General features: G+C 35.2%; 1 protein-coding gene across 13 annotated transcripts in view; it reads right to left on the bottom strand.

Moving 5' to 3' along the window:
- Positions 1-1,242: 1,242 nt before the first annotated feature.
- The window catches only part of LOC131190165 (core histone macro-H2A.1), a 42,393-nt gene continuing 21,646 nt past the window's right edge, over positions 1,243-21,989 (bottom strand). The window contains exons 3-9 of one of the 13 annotated variants that reach the window (XM_058167221.1): positions 18,020-18,126; positions 17,031-17,228; positions 16,228-16,335; positions 12,284-12,383; positions 5,407-5,496; positions 4,481-4,655; positions 1,243-1,934 (exon numbers count right to left, since the gene is read on the bottom strand). In XM_058167221.1, coding sequence (XP_058023204.1) covers positions 1,769-1,934; positions 4,481-4,655; positions 5,407-5,496; positions 12,284-12,383; positions 16,228-16,335; positions 17,031-17,228; positions 18,020-18,126 — 944 coding nt within the window. In that variant the 3' untranslated portion in view covers positions 1,243-1,768. Of the gene's footprint in view, positions 1,935-4,480; positions 4,656-5,406; positions 5,497-5,920; positions 6,024-9,841; positions 9,933-12,283; positions 12,384-16,227; positions 16,336-17,030; positions 17,229-18,019; positions 18,127-21,989 lie in introns of those variants that run through there. The other 12 variants (XM_058167224.1, XM_058167222.1, XM_058167225.1 and 9 more) reach the window with 12 other exon arrangements.

Here is a 21,989-nt window from a genome sequence, read left to right as displayed (position 1 = left end):
GTTATGTGAGCCCTAGATTTCCAGTTCAGATCTATGGGCTGGATCCAGTTTTTAAGCACTGACTTGAACAGGAGCTTCAATTAAGCACGTGGAAAGGCAGGATTCCATTCTATACTGTTTTTATTGATTTTGCTGAATTTTGGAATATGCAAGAGTCAAATAAATTCAGGCCAACTGGCTTCCAAATGGCTTCAATTGCTAATATATTGTTAACATTAATACCATTGAGAATATTATGAATAATAGGCTATAATTTTTTAATAATAAAAACAAACGCTTGATTTGTAAGTATATTGAATATTAGGGACAAATAATAGGTTACCACTATTTCAAGTGTAAAATTTGAAAAGCTATCGGGAATTATTGCATAAATTGGAAAGAAGAATTGAACTAAATATTCTTGCCGGACACCTAAAACCCGTTTATTAACTCAGCAGTGGACATCCCAGAATCAATTGGGCGACCATTTTGGAAGAAGGTTTCTTGATTAGATGGACACTTTATCCAAATGATTTTGCTTTGTCTCAGAATCAGGATCTCATCTAATGGGCTCTTCCTTAAGAATTCCACTAGCTCAAGGAAGCAACAGACAGAAAAAAACAGAGGAAAAGCGGTATCACTTTGTGTGTGTGTGTGTGTGTGTGTGTGCTGGTCATAATCACATGATCAAAACATTTGCCCCTTTCTACATGTATCACACATGCATTATCCTGGCAGGGTACTCGGCACAAACCTCCATTCTTTCCATAAGCTATTATGGAAAGAATTAATATGAGTATTTCACTGAAATATGTTATCACTCAGTCATTGTTTGGTAACATCCAAACAGACTGCTACAGAGTTTTAGTTAAAGATAAAGGTAGTTTCCCCTCTCCAGTCGTGTCTGACTCTAGGGGGCAGTGCTCATCTCGGTTTCTTAGCCGAGGAAGCCAGCCATCTTTGGCTGTAGACATTTCAATAGTCATGTGGCCAGCATGACTATACAGCGAGGAGCACAGAACGCTGTTACCTTCCCATCAAAATGGTACCTATTTATCTACTCACATTTGCATGCTTTCCAACTGCTAGATAGGCAGGAGCTGGGGCAAGTAATGAGAGCTTACTCTATCATGTGCTACTCGGGTCTCAAACCCGGCCTGTCAGCTTTCCAGCTGACAAGCTAAGCATCTTTAACTGCTGACCATTGCGCCCCCCACCATTTTTACCTAAGACTTACAAATCATTAATTCAGACAACACCAAGACCATTTCAAACATTTTACTAAATCAGTTCACACAAATTCCAATTTGCAAATATAATTAAGGGCAATGGGGTACTTTTCTCCTTGGATTCATCATTAAGACATGAAATAAACACAAATTAGGTATGTAGCATTATTTTCTTTCTTTAAAAAGATGAGAAAGGAATGCCACCTGATAAAAGCACCACAACACTGTTACAAAATAGGATCTGCCGGTTTCTTTCACCAAAAAAAAAAAAAAAAAAAGACTACGTACTGCTAACAACTTTCCAATCAGTCCATAATTCATTAAAATAAAACTATAAAATCTTCTAAATTACACTAAATTCAGACAATGCCTGGAATACAGTGCATTAAACAGCAGTAATATCAACTATCAGTGCCAACAGAAAACATTTTTAAAAGTAAAAAAAGCCCATATTTATTCCCTAGATGAATGAAATTTAAAATAAGGGGCTCTCTGTTTTACAATGAGGAATTTAAGGAGAGGGGCTGGGCAAAGAGGCAAGTATCATTTGCTTTCTAGACTTAGTTGGCATCCAATTTGGCCATTTCTTGCACGTAAATCCCTATACTCTCACTATCAAAGAGAACAAAATAGACTGTCTTGATTGAAGAGGACATCGTTGATACAAAATAGCTGGAAATGGCTTTCAGGATCAGCTGAGCAGCAATCTGCTTTGGGAAACCATTCCTATTCACAGAATTTTGGAGAGAAAAGATAATTAATAGCAAAACTATTATTTTTTATTAACAAAAACAATAATACATTAATAAAACATTAATAAAACAATTGATTGCTTTTATTGTTTAATAAAAATTGAAAGTGGCATAGGAATCTCATTGTATGTTTAAAAAATGTGACAAAATCCTAATGAGGCTTGCAACAAAATTAGTTTCCTAGTACCAAAGGTCCTATCAATGAATTTTGTAATGACTTTTATAATGAATTCCTATATCTGCATGCTTGGGAGTATGTCCACCAAAATCGCTGGGTAGACATATGTACGATATTATATATTATACAGGCATGTGCTGTGCATCTTGCAGAAACTTGAAGGAGGACTACATGGGGTGAGATTCAAAAGGAAATGAGGGAGACTCTGGTTCTTTTTTCACTTATCTGAAGAGCAGAGACAAACACAAATGGCAGCCTTTTCCTTCCTATCTTCTCTTTGTAGACTGGCTTCTTAAACCACCATGGCTTGTAAAGCAGCCATTGCTAATAACCAAACATAAGCTACTGAAAAGCTTGGAAAAGCAGGGCTCAATTCTATTTAGGCAGCAGTATATAATTAGTGGATCCTAGACATTTATGGTCAACCCCCCCTTTCCAAACCTACTCCAAATGTTCTCAATGAATTGTAATCTTTAATGTGACAGAAGGGGAAAATATTCCAAACTAAATTTTAGTTAACTATTTAATGTCATGTTAAATTGAACATGTGTGTTAATTTGAAACAAATTATTATTATTTTGTGGATTTATTTTTTTTTGGGGGGGGGGTGTCTACAGTATGTCCTTATCCTCTTGGCCTAAAAATTTTGTGTACCATTATGCTACAGTAATGTTGAACTTATGGTTGGAAACAACTCAAGTACGTTTTTGCATATTTTCAGGGAATCCCTAACTAACTGATTGATTGCAAATCCTAAGGAACAAGCAGTGGAGAAAGGGGATTCTTGAGCAGTTCCAATGGTTGAAAAGGCAAGCTTTAAAGGACTTTGAAGATATGCTCTGAAGTCTACATTTAAACAAGGGTACTTATTGCTTTGGAGAAGAGTATATAGAACTTTGAACTTTTAAAATGCCATTCTACAAATTTGGCTTTGCTGAAATTAGACATTGTAGAACATCTGGCATAACAATTATAGATTGCTCATTGTGCCTCCTCCCCACTCCCCTCTTTTCTTGAAACACACGCACTTATAATGAATCACCCCATGTAAATTCATGTTTTATCCATAAAATTGGACAGAACTGTTTATATAGATTTAACGAGTAATGTCTGGTTGACAGATGTCTGTACTGTAACAGCTGTGTACATGTGTTGGGACTGAGAAAATACTACTCTTAAAAAACATTTTTATGTTTTAAGATTTTTATTTACCATTCTTCAGATTTGTTGAACTGAACTGACAAGATGAGTATGCTATTCTTTAAAGGGACACATTTTCACTTGGAATGTAAATCTGATTCAATACCATTTAAACTCCACTCTATATACATACACAGTCCCACATAAGAGAACTTTATCAAATAGTAAACATTTTTTCATGCTGTAATTAATATTTAAAATGTTAATACATTCCTCTTCCTGATCATTTGGGACAATTTCTTAAAATATAAAACTTTCTGGGATGAGAGAGAGGGGGAGCGGGAGGGAGGGAAAGGGAGAGGGAGGGGGAGAGGGAGAGAGAGAGAGAGAAAGAAAGAAAAAAGAAAGAAAGAAAGAAAGAAAGAAAGAAAGAAAGAAAGAAAGAAAGAAAAGAAAATTAACTCCATCAAGGAAACAGTACAATATTGTTTTATAGAGATTTTACCTGCAAAAATGTTTTTCATAATATTGGCTCTTTTAACTGCATCATTTCCTAAAATTTAATCATTCTAGCCATGGCTAAAATGTTACCAAGGTGATAGATCTGACCTCACTAGAGATTGTAGACAGAAATGAATGGCATCATTATTGTTTGCACTGCTAAAGATAAAAAGGGCACTGCTGAGTCACCCAGCTTAATTATTTGTCTCACTAAGTGGCATTCAAAGCATGGCGAAGCAATAAGCCAACATTAAAGAGTAGTGTATAGTAAGCTGTAACATATAAATAGCAAGGATTTAATCATTTTGCAACATAGCATTTATTGAGATACAAAAGCCACCGTAAGGGATCATCATAGCTATGGCACATTTGTATGAATTTAGGTTTTGTAGAAAAGAAAAATACCTTTCAACTCTAAATTTGGACATTATAAGGACTTCATCTTAAATCAACAGAAGGAAATAGCGACTTAATATAATCCATCATAAGTGGTTAGCAATAAAAAGCCAGCAGAACTGCTAGAGATCATATTGACAAATCATGATTTGCTGAATTTTATAATTAAGTAATTTATTATGCTAAAACACAATCCTTGGACTATAAACCACAATTTTGCCAAGCCACAAAAAATAATCACTTTATTGCCTAGCATGTTGTGTGAATATAGATTTGGGGAGAAACTGGGTGGAATCCACATTTACCTGCCACTTCCAATGGAAGGAAATGCAATTGACTTCAGCTTCTTTTCATCTGCCAGTGCTAAGCAGTTTTTCACTGTCTTTTCCAACAACTCCTCACATTTGTCTGAACCCCAACTGGGGCTGTTGCAGTGGATGACAAACTTTGCAGGCAATCCATGTCCTGAACTGACAACAGCTGGTTGAGGGGAAAAAAATAAGACTGTGTTTAACATTTTGGAAAATACTATTGGAACAGTATAATTCAGCAATGAAGGAATTGCTCTTTACTCCAATGATCACCTACACGGCACATTGAATGTGACTAGATTTATGCCCAGTAGTAAATTTGGACATAACATTAAATTATAATTTGATGCTGGGGAAGGAAGGGTGGACCAACATGCCCTATAGTCTACATACTTATACTCTTTCGTCATATTCACATAAATTAGATCAATTGTGAAATACAAATTCACTACAAATTCACACAGATTTTCCCCTCAAATGGTATGCTTACTATTAATATATAGATAATATTATATAAGTAAGCGCTACTTACTTAGTTTTTAATTTTTGATTACCTAGGATTCTATACTCCTATTCACACTTCCACATGCAGTTGACTTGCGTAGGACTATATGCCTCTATTTTTTTATTTTTTTTTACAAATATAGTAGTTTGAATTAGAGCATATGCTAGTAGCGATTTAAAATTGAACGTATGTATAGTTTATTTTCTTTTCCCCCCGTTTCTCTTCTTTTTATTATTTTCAGTGTAGTGTTAACACTTTCTTATAAACCCAAGTCCGAAGGCCTTTTTGATACAATCCTCATCAATGACATACTGAGGGCATTCTGGCTATTTAAAAGAATCCAAACTAAACTGAACTACCATCTACGGTACACATAGATAAAATGTTCCCCATTTCCCAAGGATTTAAACTGCACCTCCTGCTGTGTCCAATGGCCCGTTCTTTTTGCGAAGTTCAACAACAGCCTCCAGGAATTCTTTTCCACCCCGCTTCTCCAATGTGCTCCCTGTGTAAGAACAGAGCGGTGACTGTTCCACATCCACAGAGCATTTATTACTTCAGGTGGCTACACATCACAGATTTCTCTAAGCAAAAAATGGGGGTGGGGTGGGGGACTGCAAAGTAAGATCTAAACCTTTGAGGACTGGTCCATAAGTAACGATTCCCTCTTGATCTTCCCTCTTTTTAAAAATTCGCCCTCCCACCAGATTTATCCCGATGCAATTTGCAATGCCAACCAGCAGGGCAGTGACATTTCATGCTGCTGCTTCCATAGAACCAGCAGTAGACATGCCTTCTGGAGAACGGGCTAACGCAATGAGACTTGACTGTTGTACCAAGGCTTTCCCATGGAGGGCAAGGCCCTCCCCCCCTTTCTGTTACCGACTGCTTTAAAGACAAAGTTGCCATAAGAAGAACTTGAAACTCACCTCATCTTCATCCCTGACCCCAACAGGTGGCCCCCGGGAGTGTAACAGTCTTGTGAGTGCAACTGGCTGCTTTACTTGACAACTGCCCGGCTTGTTGAACCACCTTTAACCAAGAGGAAGAGCCTCAGAAATAAGGAGATTCTCTAGGGTACCCCCTTCCCTCCACTGAATTGCTTTCACTACAGCTACGGAAGTGTAACAAATGCTGCTCGAATTAGGAAGGGAGCTGCATCATTTCCATTACGGGCTGAGGTTTGCGCCAAGGCAGTCCACCATGAACTGGTTTAGATCTTATTTTGCAGCTTTACTTTAATACAGAGGAAATAGAACGTAGCTGGAAAAGGTTCATTCCTAAGGAAGCACCCAAATCACATTGCATTTGTTCCATGATTATACAAGGAGCGAGGCAAAGAAACAGTGACAGTGACATTGGATTAATTCTGGATTAAAGCAGTAACTTTGTAAATTGATCTCTGCAGCCTAACCATAAACATATTTACTTAGTAAGTAACTCAGGGCTTATTTCAAGAGAATTTTGTGACGATACGTAGGAACAATGACTTAGGTTGCAAACCTTTGCCAAATTCAGCAAAGCTTACTTCCAGGTAAACATGCGTAGGGTCAGGCTTTTGGTACTTTAGAACAATATTTCCAAAATGAATTCACTCAACTGATACAGGGGAGAGGGCTGTAATTTCTAATGGAAGTCCACATATTATATGCCCGTTGAAACGTATTTCTTAACTTGGCAGTACATATTGAAACCAAGTATCTAGAACTACTGGGAATCTATTATGCTTTACTTGATATCAGCCTATTGGTTTTATTTTGGCTGGCTGGGGAATTCTGGGAGTTGACAAGTTTGAAAAACACCGATATAATACATGCATATCCTGCCTTCCTTCTATCACAGACCCATTCTATCCTTAAGTAGGGCCCCAAGTATTTTCTTCTTCAAACATGGATGAGAGCCATACATCCTCAGTTCCTGGAAAACTGACCTTGGGAGTAGCAACATCAAGTTATTGAATGAAAAGAATATGAACGACTCACACATTTTTTAAACTATTAATTGTTAGTCCACAGTCCATAAGCTATGGCTCCTGATCCTATTTGTTTGTTTGCACTGCTTCTCTGTTCCACTGCTGAACTACAGGTAGGAAACTCCAGATTCCACTGCTGAACTACAGGTAGGAAACTCCAGATCAACAGACTGACTCACACAGTCACCTTACAGGTGAGATGAGCGGCATAAAAATTTAATAAATAAATAATAAACAGGCTCTTTTGAGTTTCAAACAATTTTTGCAGTAGTAATAGCAAATAGAAATGAGGACTGTCTGTCATATGGTAAGGCATATGTTTTGCATGTAAAAGCTTCCATGCTTTTCCCCTAATATCTGAAAAGACAGGGAGACCTTAAAAGATAGGAACTGTATGAAGCTTCTGACACTCATTGCACAGAACTCTAAATGAAATGTTCTGACTCAATCCAAGTTGACTCAGTTTCAGTAAATTTGACAGAAATGTTTCTGGGAACAGTGACCATTAGGAAGTGATCACACTGACTATAAAGGAACTATGTACTGTTAAGTTCCTCAAAGGTGACTTTTTTTGTTTTTGTTTACATTTATACCCCGCCCTTCTCCGAAGACTCAGGGCGGCTTACAGTGTATAAGGCAATAGTACAACTGAACATAGTCCTTGAAAGATGCTATCTTGGCCAAATGCAAACATTCACAAGCATCGGTTCTGAAAGTCTGAAATGATTTTAAAGAACATGTATTTCTACTTTTCTTTTGTTACTTTAAAATGGGAGGCTGGCTGATTGGAGGAATGTGGAGAGGGCTTTTATCCATTTCCTAAGGCAATTTTTATACGCATGGTTTGCCAATTAAGGCTGGGATGACAAAGTTTTTAAAATTATCTTTTAAAATCTTCCTGGATCTACATTTTCATATGACTTTAAAACCTATGAGAATTTTTTTTTAAATTGATGGATACATAATTGTATTGCAGGAGCATTAACTGTATTTAAGGAATGAAATGCTGTCTCCATTTTACATTAGATGTGGGGAGGTGTCTTTCTCCTTTTAGCATGCTCTACAGCTTTCAGCTGAGTGGCTCTTTGCTCAAAGCGAGCATAAATATATGTGAAACTCCCATAGAATAATGTCACTATTTCATGCTGTCAAAGCAGGCATTGGTATAATGGTGACAACAGCAGATGTCTACAAAATTTGTGAAATATTTCCCCAACATACACTGCAGTTAGAAGGGTCTTTATAGAAATAAAAGTTAATCATTTGAAGCTAAGCATGTATGCACTTCTATTCTTTCTTCCAGCAGCCACAGGCATTTAGAAGACCATATGTTACTGAATGAAACAATTCAGGTCTTTCTCTCCCAAATCAAATATTGATACTCAAGCACATCTTGCTATTTTTAGAAATTATGGGTTCTGCAAATCAAAATAAAGGATATATTGCATATGTAATTTTTTCCATCAATTTCAATGGAAATAAGCACCATTAAGGTAGAATGGATCAAACCATTACTTTAAAATGTATATGGTTTCTGATCTATGATATTCTGTGTGAAATTCTGCACAAAACTTAGTTTTAGACATTTTTCCTGCATCCTTACGATATACAGGGGGGGGGGGGGAAAGGTGGGAACTGGATATGGTAGCTTAATGAAAAATTACATGGGTTCTCAAAACTGTAATTTTGTAACTGATAAATTATAGAGATAGAATTTTTCCAAATGTAACCAGTTATATTCTTTGTATTGAAGAATCAGGTACCTACAGTACTTTACCACAGGGATTCTTTAAGACAAACTTATGTTTCGTGACCGTATATCGAGAATGTATATTTTATGATGGATTTTTATTTTTAAATGTTTTATTTGCCTCACTGAGATGGCATCCCTGATTAGGTTGTCATATATTTTCTGAACTAAGAGGCTCAGGAATTAAAGCATTAGAATACCTGGTAGTAAATGCACCAGGATAAGATTGTTAACATAGCTGATATAAGGAGATTAAAGCTATTGGCATTCAAGAACTAATGTTATTGTATCTTGATCTTACAGTGGTTCCTAGTATTTCTGGGAGGGAGGTCTTACATCATTGTACTTTGCTATGCTATGAATCCTTGCCTCCCAAATATTTTAATACTGACGGTCCCTTAATTTGATAATACATTTGTAGGCTGTCATTCCATGCTTCCCACAGGCCCATTGCAGTATTAATAATTAATATTGGGGTTGGTTAATACCTATGTGTGGTCTTTAAGAGTCCACACTGACTTGTCACATAATTAAACAATCAAAATTGGATTTAAGCTTGCGAAATTAGCATTCTCTCAAAAAATTACACTTTGATGAGATGAGGTGCCTCTCTTAAGTGTTCCACATGTAGCTTTAGTTTTCACGGCAAGGTCGTCTCTTAAATTGTATGCTCAGAGACTTAACTCTTACTACACAATGAGGCAGAATCACTGTCTATGTAATAGAGGTAAAGTTGAAACCTCCCAAAATTAATAAATTAATGATTAGTAACTACAAAAACACATCTGGATTTTCTTGCCTTGTGTTTTTTTCTAGAACTCTTTTTTTATTATTAATTTGTCTGTTTATTGTAGAGAATTGTGAATTTCAGAGGGATTTGCATCTAAGCACCAATCATGTCCAACTTTGCTTAAGTTCCCTCCCTCCCCCCGCCCCCAAGATTGGTCAAGGTTGCTTTGCATTGATCAAAGAGCTTTTTTCAGGTAACCATTTGGAATTTGCTCTGGAATTGATATGGATTGCTGGAAGTGAGAAAAGAATGCAGCTCTGCAGAGCAGGGACAAGGTTGCTGCTGCTGATTGGTCATGCATACACACACAAAGTCTGCAGCACTGAACTCTCCATTACCTACTTCACCACCGGTGTAGAAGTCAGAATTTGTCGGGTGAACGACAGCATCACTGTCGATTGTGGCAATGTCAGCCTGAACAACTTGCAACTACAACAGGTAAACAAATGTGTATCAACCATGTTGGTCAAAGACCCAGAACAGGATCTACATTTATGTACATACCAACATCTTTCTTTATCCTACCTTTTGGGCTCCAAAATATGTGTAATAAACCATCACAATAAAGCCTAAGAGTCTGTGTACAGGTGTGTGCTGAGAAAAGGGAGAATGAAAGGAGAAGGTAGAGAAACATCAAATACATAACTTTTAATACTTGACCAATAGGTCAAAAACACTGCATTTCAGGAAGGAAGTATAAAGAACGGCTAGCATCTTCTTGGTTTTGCAGAACCTGTAAAAATGTAATCTTAAAAAACATGATGATAACACCATCCAGTCTGGCTCATCCAATCTAACAAAGCAACTGTTTCTCCATTCTGATACACTATCTTTACAATATTCCTTGATTTTTATAAATATTGTCAACATGATTTTATTAATCATGTTGGGAATATTTACGCATTAAGACCTACAGAAATCAATGTGTACTTTAACTCCCCAGAAGTTCTGGGAGCATCTTCAGCTTGCAATATTATAACTACTTGCTGAATATGTAACCCCACTGAAAGGGGCATGGGGATAAGGGATGAAATGAAACAGCCTTTTGCTTTGACAGACCTTTGGACTCATTGAACAAGCAACGGCCGTGTTATCCTGAGGCAAAATTCTTAAATTCTCCCTCTGAAACTAATAATAGGAAACAACTATACAACTTCAAAGCTGGGTCTTTGAAGGATGTAAATAATTTGCAAACAATAGATTGATTATAAGGTGCCTTAACTCTAGAGTTCCCAGTAGTAGAATTTATGACTAGGGAACTAAAGATTCAAGAATGAATATATGTAGATATCTCAGCATAATATTTGTTCTATAGCTTCTAAATAAACAGAAACATAGGACTATATGGAATTTACTATGGTAGTTCTTCTTTGAGAAAAAAGTGCTAATTTCATAATTTAAGTTCCAAAATATGATGCTTTTATATTTTAATTATTTGTGTTTAATTTTATCATGCCTCTTCTAAGTTTATTTTTTAAGTTAAATGTATAAGTTAAATGTAAGAATAAAAATAATTTTAACCCTATGTTCTGCAGATTAGTAGCATTTCAGGAAAATGTTTAAGCAGTTAACATTAATTTCACATCTTCGTTAAAAGTTCAATCAGGATGTACAATAAAATGCACTTGATTACCCTCGGCAATGAATAGATGGTTTTTTTTAAAATCACAAATAACAAGGATTTAGGATCAAGGATTTAGGATCAATATTCTGAAATGGAATGCTCCAACCGTAGAATCCAATCTCTCATTCAAGATGGTAAATGTGGTTGGAGAAGTTATTTATAAAACACCTAAATCAAGGCAAACTACTATTTTCACTTTAATCAACTCCCATATAATGCGGGAAATTAAATACTATTCTTTCTCTTACCTGGTTCTCATATAAAAAAGAAATTTGTGTGCCTAGTAACTTCTCTTTGATAAAATGATACTTAAAATTACAATTAACATAGATCATTTTAACATTAAAAAAGTATAACACAGCTGATAAGACAGCTGCGTGGAGCAAAAACTCCAGAAGGATCTGGTGCTTATAGTGCAATCCTAACCAACTGCTTCTGTGTAGGCAAATGTAAGAGTAAAAAAATATTTTAACCCTATATTCTGCAGATTAATATACATGACAGCATTTCAGAAAAATGTCTAAGAGTCTGTGTACAGGTGTGTGCTGAGAAAAGGAAGAGTGAAAGGAGAAGCTAAAGAAACATCAAATACATAACTTTTAGTATTTCTGTGTACGCAGAAGGAATTCCCATTGTATTCAATGGAGCTTGTTCTTATGTAAGCCTGTGTAGGACTACATCCTTAACTCTCTCTGTCTATCCATTTCTGTCTTTAGCTAAAACAAGGAAAATAGAAAACTGAAATCAGAATGGAGAAACTGCTTAGTTTGAAGCCAACTTGATGATATAAAGAGTTATTTCAATCCCCACGGAATTTATATGCAAAATATTCCCAAGGGAACCAACAGTCACATCTGATTATTATGGAACAACATTTAAATGATTTCAGAGTTACTCAGAGCGTCATTTTCATGCAAGTAGTATCTGGAGAATGTTACACATATTAATAGTCTTTCCATTATATATTTTGGGTACTAAAGATGCATTCTTCTATCTTCTTACCTGCGTTAAGTCCCCGTGCAATCAAATGGGATTTGTATCTGAGGAACATGCACTGAGTTTCACGATAAAATATCAAATTTATTACATGAAAATAATCTGCAAATTCCATAATTTTCATGTGACTGTTAGTTATAGCCACCCATTCCCCATTTACCTAGATCATCTTTAAGGTCAATGTCAGCATTGGTGGGATTGATAATGGCCTCCACTTCGAAGCCGGCTAAATTACTGATTTCACTGTGAATTAGGTTCAGCTGAAAAGAAAAGCATGAGGTGGGAAATAACAACAGGACAGTTGGGAAATCACAGAGAAGCTGCAGTAAAAGTAAGCTTTGCAACATAGATGAGGATAGCATCTCTGAAGGCAAATGTGCAAAAATAAACAGCAGGTCATAAAAAAGGTTGCTTATAAATAAACATAGAATGTTTCAAACTCTAGACACTAACATGATTCTCCACGTGGGAAGTCAAAATTTGACAGAACACGGCTTAGTTTACAAATTGTAATACCAGATGGGGCAGGGTCTCCAAAAGCCCAAGGATGCAAAGTTGCTAGGAATTGCTACTACAACCTCAAGCTTCTTGTGCATGCAACCCAAGGACATCACTTCATTATAATAGCAGAATTATTATGCTATACAGCATCGATTTAAACTGATGTGAAAATAGCCTTCCTTCACATTATTCATGTTTTATTTTTTGTGACTGGTAGAGAGATCATTTACGCTCAAATTTTTGGCAGACTGCATGAGTACAACTAGGTAATTTTGAGTTAATCAGTAAAAGCATCCTAAAACTCAAGAGTAATTTCAGCTGAAGCCAGTAGGATGTAATACCCAGTAGATATGGGATGGACTGCACTGTAAACAATTCAGGGATGCCCTGAAAAGTTTGACTGTAGTACTTCCATTCTACAATTTTACTTTTGAATTAAGATGAATGATACAAATATCCATTCTTAAAGATCACCAGAGGTATGGCAAATTATTTTATTCATTTCTAATATTTTCTGTTTTTTTTCATGTTCTGTTGTTTGAAACTTGTACTAAGATTGCCAAAAAAAAAAAAAGGTGGAGGAGAAGTAGGAGAAGAAAAAAAAATCAGACTCGTCTAAAGAGAAAATAAAATATTAATGAAGGAAGGGCTCATGCTGTTATATATGTACAAAAATCTGGCTGGCTTATAGTCTTAATTATTATTTTAATATTCCATTTGTAACTAAATGAAAGGCAAGTTAGCAGACTTGCCTAAAGCAAAGAAAGCATGGAAATCCAGTCATTTATTCCTGCTTTCTGAACTTCTGTTAAATCAATGCATGTTATGTCTGAATCAATCCATTGCTTATATTCCACTGTTTTCAAAATGCCACAAGTAATAAGCAGATACTGGAAGACAGCCTACTGTACAAATCCAGTAAGAGAAAATCTTAATTTGAAAATAAATTTCCAATTATGCATTTAGACTCAAGGAAAAGAAAATGTATTTAGCCTGTTGTATGTCTAGTGGAGAGTTTGCACACTTAAGCTTGTAAACAACAAATTGTATTTCGTGCAAAACAATTCTTTTCTCAAAGGAAATGATCGGTTGGTACGTAACATTTCCCTGCCCTCCCCCCCCACATTAGACAGCAGAACATTTGCCTGCTTGTTGAAAGGAGTTCTTTTGAATGGAAGCACGGCAGATGGCAATATTGTCCCTTAGGCTCCCTCCACTGTCACAAAAGACGTTTTTCTGTTCAATATTAATTTATACTGCACAGCACATGATAGCTATATGGATTGATGATGTCATGGATAAACATTAGTCAAAACCAGTCTGTACATGATATAATTCCAATTATACAACAATTTAAGAAAGAGAGGTATTCCTATTATTAACTGCTGCCACCATTTCAGATTACTGTCTTTCCAAGAACCATACATTTCTTAGATTTCTTAAGGGGCTTCCATGTATGCTACTAGCAGCTTGTGAAACGAATGTGGATAGAACACTATGACATTAACAGGTTTACAGGGCTGAGATTAAGAATTCTCCACATAACAGTCTTTGACATTACTTTCATTTAACCACTATCAATACATAACATACATTTTTTTGTCCTCACACAGACTAATAAAGTAAATATAATAATAATATAATATAATATAATATAATAAATATAATATAATATAATAAATATAATATAATATATATTTTAGCTCAGTAATCAAAGCTTGTGATAACAATCAATAATACTTAGAATACCAGTAAGTCATGGAAAGTTTAGGATTAAACTTTATAAATATTGCTAAATATATATGCAAAGCCTTCTTAGAGACAAAAAAATTATTTATCTACTCGAATATATGGATCCTTGCTATGATAGAGTCTCATATTATCTTGTATTTCTCCATACATCATTATTTATAAACCAGTATTTATTGTTCAACCTTTAGCAAATAGCTCTTAATATTTATGGATGTGTCTTGAAGAAGAATTTCAATTATCATTATGCCAATACAGTAGAATAATAAGATTAGAAGTCATATTAATATAATACATGTTAAAAGGTAACTCTTTTCTATACACATTTACAATCGTCTATTCCTGTGAAAATTTCTTTCTGGAGGTTTCTTGTATGTATATCAAACTCAACTATTTCAATGCAATATAAATAGCCAATGAAATATGACACTATGACACCAGAAGAAATGTGTTTACAATTTTTGTAATCAAACATGGCACACTTTATTTTTAGTTATTTTTTAAATGTAATTAAGGTTGGAGAAAATTGGCCTTAACTTTTCATTTGCAAGGGAAATATGTAGCAACATGTGAATGGTCAAATATGCAGTTTTTAAGTCCACATATGCCTTGAAAAAACTAAGAAGTGGGGAGATCAGGTATGAACTGATTAATGTCTCTCTAACCCACCAATCCCCCCAATGTTCTCCCAAATTCTTTCTTTCCTTAGATCATACAGTGTATGAGTTGGGATTGGCTTAAGCCTATGTAGAAGTTCTTTGGATTGTGGCTGAAGAATCCTCTTGCAATACCCCTCCCCTTACCAGCATTTACTGTATAGGAGCACAACTCTTTTAGAAACTGATGCATATTTCTTTTACTGCCCATGCATTCTATTTATGTTAATTTGTGACTCCGGGTTACTATGTCAATCCCTTCCTGTCTCTATTGATGCTTGCAAATTATTTCCAGGAGGATAACTTTAATTCTAAGCTTGATTTCATCCACTTCCCCTCTTTCTTTCTCTTGTGTTAAATTATTGCTACTCTGGATTACTGAAACCTTTTTCTTACAATTATAATTTAGGCTTTTTATCTCTTATTAAATCATTACCATTTTTTTTCTAGTTTTATGAATCATTTATTTGGCCAAATGGTGTTCCTCATCGGTACCCTTTACAAGATTCTCATTCTGTTTTATATCAAAATAAATGCCATGTCATTACTTTTTCATGGCTGTATTTTCATCTATTTTTTTGAAAACTTTCTGCCTAGCCTTTGGTTCCTTCTACTCTTCCAGGGTCATCCATTTGAAGATTACCTTCCTATCGGTCTCTTCTTGGGTTGCTCAATAAATATAAGGCAGTATGTCTTCCTCTTTTGAATGCCTAGAGCAGTGCCCCTCCACCTCCCCTGTCCAACCCTTTTGAGTGCTAATGACCAGTTCCATGGAGAGCATTTTTCTGTGGACCGGGGTGGGAAAGTGGTTTCACATGCTGTCCACAGCCTGGGGATTGGAGACCCCTAGCCCTAGAGACCTGCCTTTTCTGAGACTATTGGATTAAACCCCAAATCATTATTTCCAATTTTAAATGAGTTTCAAGTATGCAAACTGTATTTGTTCATATTTATTATTAATTTTAAATGTTATTATTAATCTTAAATGTTTAAATTTTACTCTCTTTTGGAATGGGGCCTTTTTTTAAATCCTTTGCAATTTATAAATTGATGGCATTCTGTATTTAATATATATCATTTACAATGTTTGTAAAATAAATTGAGAATATTCCCTTTTATTCATAGAAATGCATCCCTAGGTTCAATTAACACACAAGCATAAACACACAGAATATTTTGAATAAATGCACAAACCTACCTTTTGCCCAAGAAATAGACTTTTGGTGGATAAGACAGTGAAACCGTCTGTTGGGGTGCCTTCTGTTGTGCTGTCAGCACTTGCTGATTTACTGACTTCTCCCTGTTTCTTTTCACATATAAAACAGTTAACCAATCAGCCTATTAGCAAATCCAATTTTAAATAAACATTACATAACTAATACACACACACACACACACACACACACACACACATACATACACATACATATATACAGAGAGATAGAGATAGCAGCTATATGTCGGGATGAGAAAATTCCAGAGAGGAAAGAAAGTTAGCAAAATCTTGATTTTTAGAACTTAAATGCTGACGTAAGATCGTCCCTCCTACATCTTTTTTCAAGAGCAGCATCTATTTTCCTATGTTAAAAAATAAACAGTAATTGGTGTAACACCACTAAAAATAGCTGGCTTTTTGGACGCTATAGAACGAATGTGAATTTAAAAAAATTTAAAATTTAAGAAAACGAATGTGCAGATAAACCAGAATTGAAAATGTAACTCTGCACAGCATTCTATCTATACCTCTAAATCTATAAAAGAAATTGATTTTTTATTACTATGTATCTGAAAAGTCAATATTTCACATATCCACTCTTGAAATACCTAGATCTCATGTAGATATTCTTATGAACCAGAATAAATTCAGTGCAATTGCATTTTATTTTACATTAGATTGGAGATATATTTTACTAGTCATCTAGCAGCTTACTCTATTTCTGAGCAAAGATGCATAAGACTGGCAAAAAAAAAAATTGTAGGCAAAAAAAAATGTAGATATACCTTAGACTTTCTTGCTACTTTCTTTGTGCTTGCTTTCTTTGTTGTGGTTTTCTTCTGTGATGGTGACTTTGCTTTTTTAGCTGGGGGTGGAGTGATGATTGCTTCCAATTTTCCTTTTGAACCCCGCTTTTTGGCCAACAACTCTGGGTGAATATTTGGTAATACACCACCACTGGCTATGGTGACACCTTTCAACAGCTTAAAAGGAAATGGAACAAAAAGGTATCTCTAAGGGGTTTTAAAAGTTGAAGAAACTAAGACTTTGATTCTGAAGAAAAGGATAATGAAATACCCAAATTAAGAGTCAGCTCCCTACCATATGTCGAGACTCTATGTCAATTTTAGAGTTAACAACTGCTGATATATTTTCTAAAGATATCATTCAACTGAAGCAATTTCGACTTATTTAACAAATCATGAGTTACTGTATTTTTCGACATATAAGATGCTCCGGACTATAAGACGCACCTACCTTTTTTGTGGAAGAAAACAAGAAAAAAAAAATCTGCCTCTGCCTCCCAGCAATTTGCCTCCTTGCAGCAAACAGCAAATAGCCTGTTTCATTTTCATTTTCATTTTCAGCACAGCCTGATTAGCACAAGGAAAAAAAAAATCTGCCTCCCAACAATTTGCCTCCTTGTAGCAAACAGCAAACAGCAGCAATAGGCAATGGCAATCACTGCAGCTTGATACAGCTGATGGTTGGGCAGCCAATCCCAGCTGCTTGTGCTAATCAGGCTGTGCTGAAGCTGAAACAGGCTGTTTGCTGTAAGAAGGCAAATTGCTGGGAGGCAGAGGCCAAAGGGTGGGGGCCTGCGGGTAGGCGGGGCTACATTTGGTATATACGACTCACCCAAATTTTCACCCTCTTTTAAGGGGGAAAAAGTGTGTCTCATATTTTGAAAAATATGTACATTTTTAGACAGAATAAGCAGGAATTTAAAAAAGAAAGAAGAACGAACCCCTAAAACCATGGAATGTATTTTCACCTGATTTAACTCTTCATCATTTGCTACCGCCAGCAAGATATGTCTAGGGGTGACTCGACCTTTCTTGTTATCTCGTGCTGCATTTCCAGCCAATTCAAGAATTTCCGCTGCCAAGAAAGATAAAATTGTTTTGATTCGTCTTTCTTATTTTTCAAATTAGAATGCATAATATTATTCAGGAATTTAAAAAATGCAATTCTAAAATCAGTAAAAGAACTACAACTGTTACAACAATATTAAGGATAAATAAATGGAAAAAGACATTTGATAAGAATTAATTGCACATAATCTGGTAACATCTTATTTCAGCATAGGGATGGATGTAAAGATGTATGTGACATGAGAGGTATTCATCTGTGCTAGTTTTCTCCAAACTTGTTCTCCAAAAATACTTTTAGAAAGTATTTTAAATGTATTTAACACATGTGACAGTCTTGAACATAAACCAGGTTTTTAAGGGTTTTGCTAATAATAACTTGATCTGGAAAACATTAATGACTGTGTACAGAAATGATACATAACATATGTAAAGAAAGAGCAAAGATTAGCTGTTCAGCTAAGTAAACAATGGAAATACCCAAATTTTCTATGTTTCGTGGCAATGTACACTAAAAAGCAACTGCAGGTAAAGGAAGCAAGAAGATTTAAATGGAAAGAGCCACACAGATGATTATAAAGATAATGAATAGATAAAGAATGCAAAATCAGCAAGCAAAATATTCAATGGATACAGAAGATTTAATACATAAGTAAAGTATGCATAGTGTATACATAAATGTATTTATTTACTGGTATATTTAAAAAGCAATAATATAAACAACTTCAAGTAAGCACCATGTTCCAAGGAAATTCTGTTAATTATTTTAATGGCTCATTTTAATGTTATTTTAGTTATATCAGTTTTCTGGTATCTTAAAGTTATTTTCAGTATAAGCTGCTTCAGCACTGGAATATATGAAAATGGAGATATAAATTCAGTAATGAATGGGTATGGAATATATTTAACCATGTCAGAGCCTGTACACAACTATCAGATATTTTTTGGACTATTATTTTTTTTACAAATATTCTGATCATTAAAGTTTATTGGGAAATCTGTGAATATATTTCATTAATAACAAAATATTTTTTCAATGTTTTTAAAAAAAGGGCAGCAATGAATACTACTAAAAACTTGATGAACACAGTCAAAATGATGAGTCTTACTAATTGTATCTTGTACCTAATTCATACTCCACTGTACTTGTTATCAATATCTATTATGATGAATTGCATTGCTCAATTTGGAGATAGGATTCTCTTCCATAACTATATTAATAAGTACATGCTATTGAACAATTCATTGCCTTCATTAGAGACTAGGAACAGATTTTCACTTAACAGCTGATATAAACATACAAAAAGTCATATCATACAGTTTATAAGTATTCTCTGAAATTCTATAGGAATTGTTTTTTTGTCCTTCATCCATCTCTTAAGATTTTCTAAAGTGACCTCTGTAAAAAGGACCCACACCACAATAATCATTTTGAGATCTTGAGGTATCTCAATCTCTTGTCAGATACAAGATGTAAATATGCTTGGACAGTTTAAATTGGAGATATAGCAAAAAGAATATAAAGACAGAAGAGAAACACATGCATCTCGTTTTCACAGTCCTTGATTGACACAACATAACAACAGTACATTTTTCCATCTAGTTTGGGGAATTTTAGAGATAGTTTGAGGAACTTTTCTTTTTAATACAAACAAGTGACCAATAGTTAGATTTTACAAAAAGCAAACCAAACCTGCAACCCACTACTTAAAAACCGAAATCCCAAGCCAGAAACTTCTTCAAGATAGGAAACAGACACACAGAACTTTTCCAGCTTGTAGCAAACAGGAAACTTCGCATGTAACTTACACCTGCAACTGTTTGACTGGTTCTCATGAAACCTTCTGGTTTTTATACCAGATTTCCATTAATATAATTTGACACAAGTCTAGCCCAATTTGAAAGTATGTATTAAATATAAGAGCAGGGAAAGCCTACAAGATTTAAAATGCCAAGGTTTAATAGGGGTATATTGGATCACAGGAAAAAAGATACATACTATACACTTAGAAGACATTGTTCCGCAACACATGCCTAAGAATTTTTCAACAACATGCCTAACAGTTGCTGGGAATTATGATTTCCCTCCAAGTTCTTTTTCCTTGCCCAATTCTGAGGAGTTGAGGTGGGGGCATTTTATCTTGTTTGGGGCTCTTGAACAGAAAGCAATTAATCAGATCAAATTTGAAGAAAGTCAGTAACAACAGCATTGCAAGTAGTTGTTCATATCCAGGGAGAGACAAAAATCCAAAACCATAGTCATGGTCAGTTCTCAAATCAGGGTTAAACTAAAACTTGAGATCCAAGCTACTAGTAATATACCAGAGGCTACTTTGCAAGGCTACTAGCAAATGTTTAAAATGCAGGTATTTCCCAATTCCACATAAAACTCAATTGGAGCGTTTCCTACTCGGGAATCAGATAAAAAATGTCACAATTTAAAGGATTCCATTTTAAAAGGGTTAAAATTTGTTAAGAATTCCATGCCTCCTCTTTTAGATGCTAACCTGTTTTTTTTGGTCTGTCACAGTTTTATTCATTGTTGTAAAAATTAAATAGAAAATAGGTAAAGGTAAAGGTTCCCCTCGCACATATGTGCTAGTCGTTACCGACTCTAGGGGGCGGTGCTCATCTCGTTTCAAAGCCAAAGAGCCAGCACTGTCCGAAGACGTCTCCGTGGTCATGTGGCCGTCATGACTCAACGCCAAAGGCGCACGGAACGCTGTTACCTTCCTACCAAAGGTGGTCCCTATTTTTTCTACTTGCATTTTTACGTGCTTTTGAAACTGCTAGGTTGGCAGAAGCTGGGACAAGTAACAGGAGCTCACCCCGTTACACGGCAGCACTAGGGATTCAAACCGCTGAGCTGCCAACCTTTCGATTGACAAGCTAAACGTCCTAGCCCCTGAGCCACCTCCTAGCCCTTAAATAAGTTTTTTAATTATTGTTTTATTGTGCACATAATTATTGTTTTATTCTGGCTGTGAACCGCCCTGAGTCCTTCGGGAGAAGGGCAATATAAAAATCTAATAAATAAATAAATAAAATAAATAAATAAATAGAAAATACAAAGTGGATATAATCATAATTTGGAAAATTTTGAATTTTCTAAGTGGGATAGTACTTTTCTCAATAACCATGCTCTTATTATTTCCTATAGTCTAAAATGGCTGGGGGAAATTTTGTAGCAACTTTGGTTACAAACCCCAACCTGTGATCTTTGTGAATATTTTTACATACACAACCAGCTGCATGATATATGGCAAGGTCAGAGCTCTGAACAAACTACATTCATTCTTTTTCACAATGGGTGTTCCAAATACTGTAGAACTCCCATGGTGTTTTAAAGCAGAGTCTTACATATAAAAACATCAGTACTGAAATGGAAGTAACTGATCAATCTCAAAGTTTAATGTATATTATGGAAATTTATATGGAATGATTCTGCAATTTCATATTTTTGAAATTTAAATGTAGGTTAAATGTCAGTCTCAAGTCAAATCTGTTGTTCATTATAGAAGACAAGTTAAATGCTAAATTTGCATGATGGTTTCTTTTCTCAAGCAAAAAGTCCTTGGTAATTGTCAGGTGTTCAGGACCTGGACTTTTGCTATGCAAATGTGAATATACCTGACAGCTAAGAATTCTGACTTCATCCAAAGACTGATTAAATTTTGTTTCCTCTTCTGGGTAGAAATTTTATGTCTTGAGTAAAACCATTTCTCTGATTTCAAAAACATTTGCCTTTCTTTACTTCATTTCAATGAAGTCATAATGTAGAAAATTTAGTTTGTAACAGCTAACAGATGACATGCTGAGCAGTTGCCAGCATTTCTAACACCCCCAAAAGTCAAAAGAGAAAAGTCTAAAAAG

This window comes from Ahaetulla prasina, chromosome 2 (assembly GCF_028640845.1).
Source record: "Ahaetulla prasina isolate Xishuangbanna chromosome 2, ASM2864084v1, whole genome shotgun sequence".
Lineage (NCBI taxonomy): Eukaryota > Metazoa > Chordata > Lepidosauria > Squamata > Colubridae > Ahaetulla > Ahaetulla prasina.
Note: the sequence above shows the minus strand (reverse complement) of the source record. Positions and strands in the feature narration are given on the sequence as shown.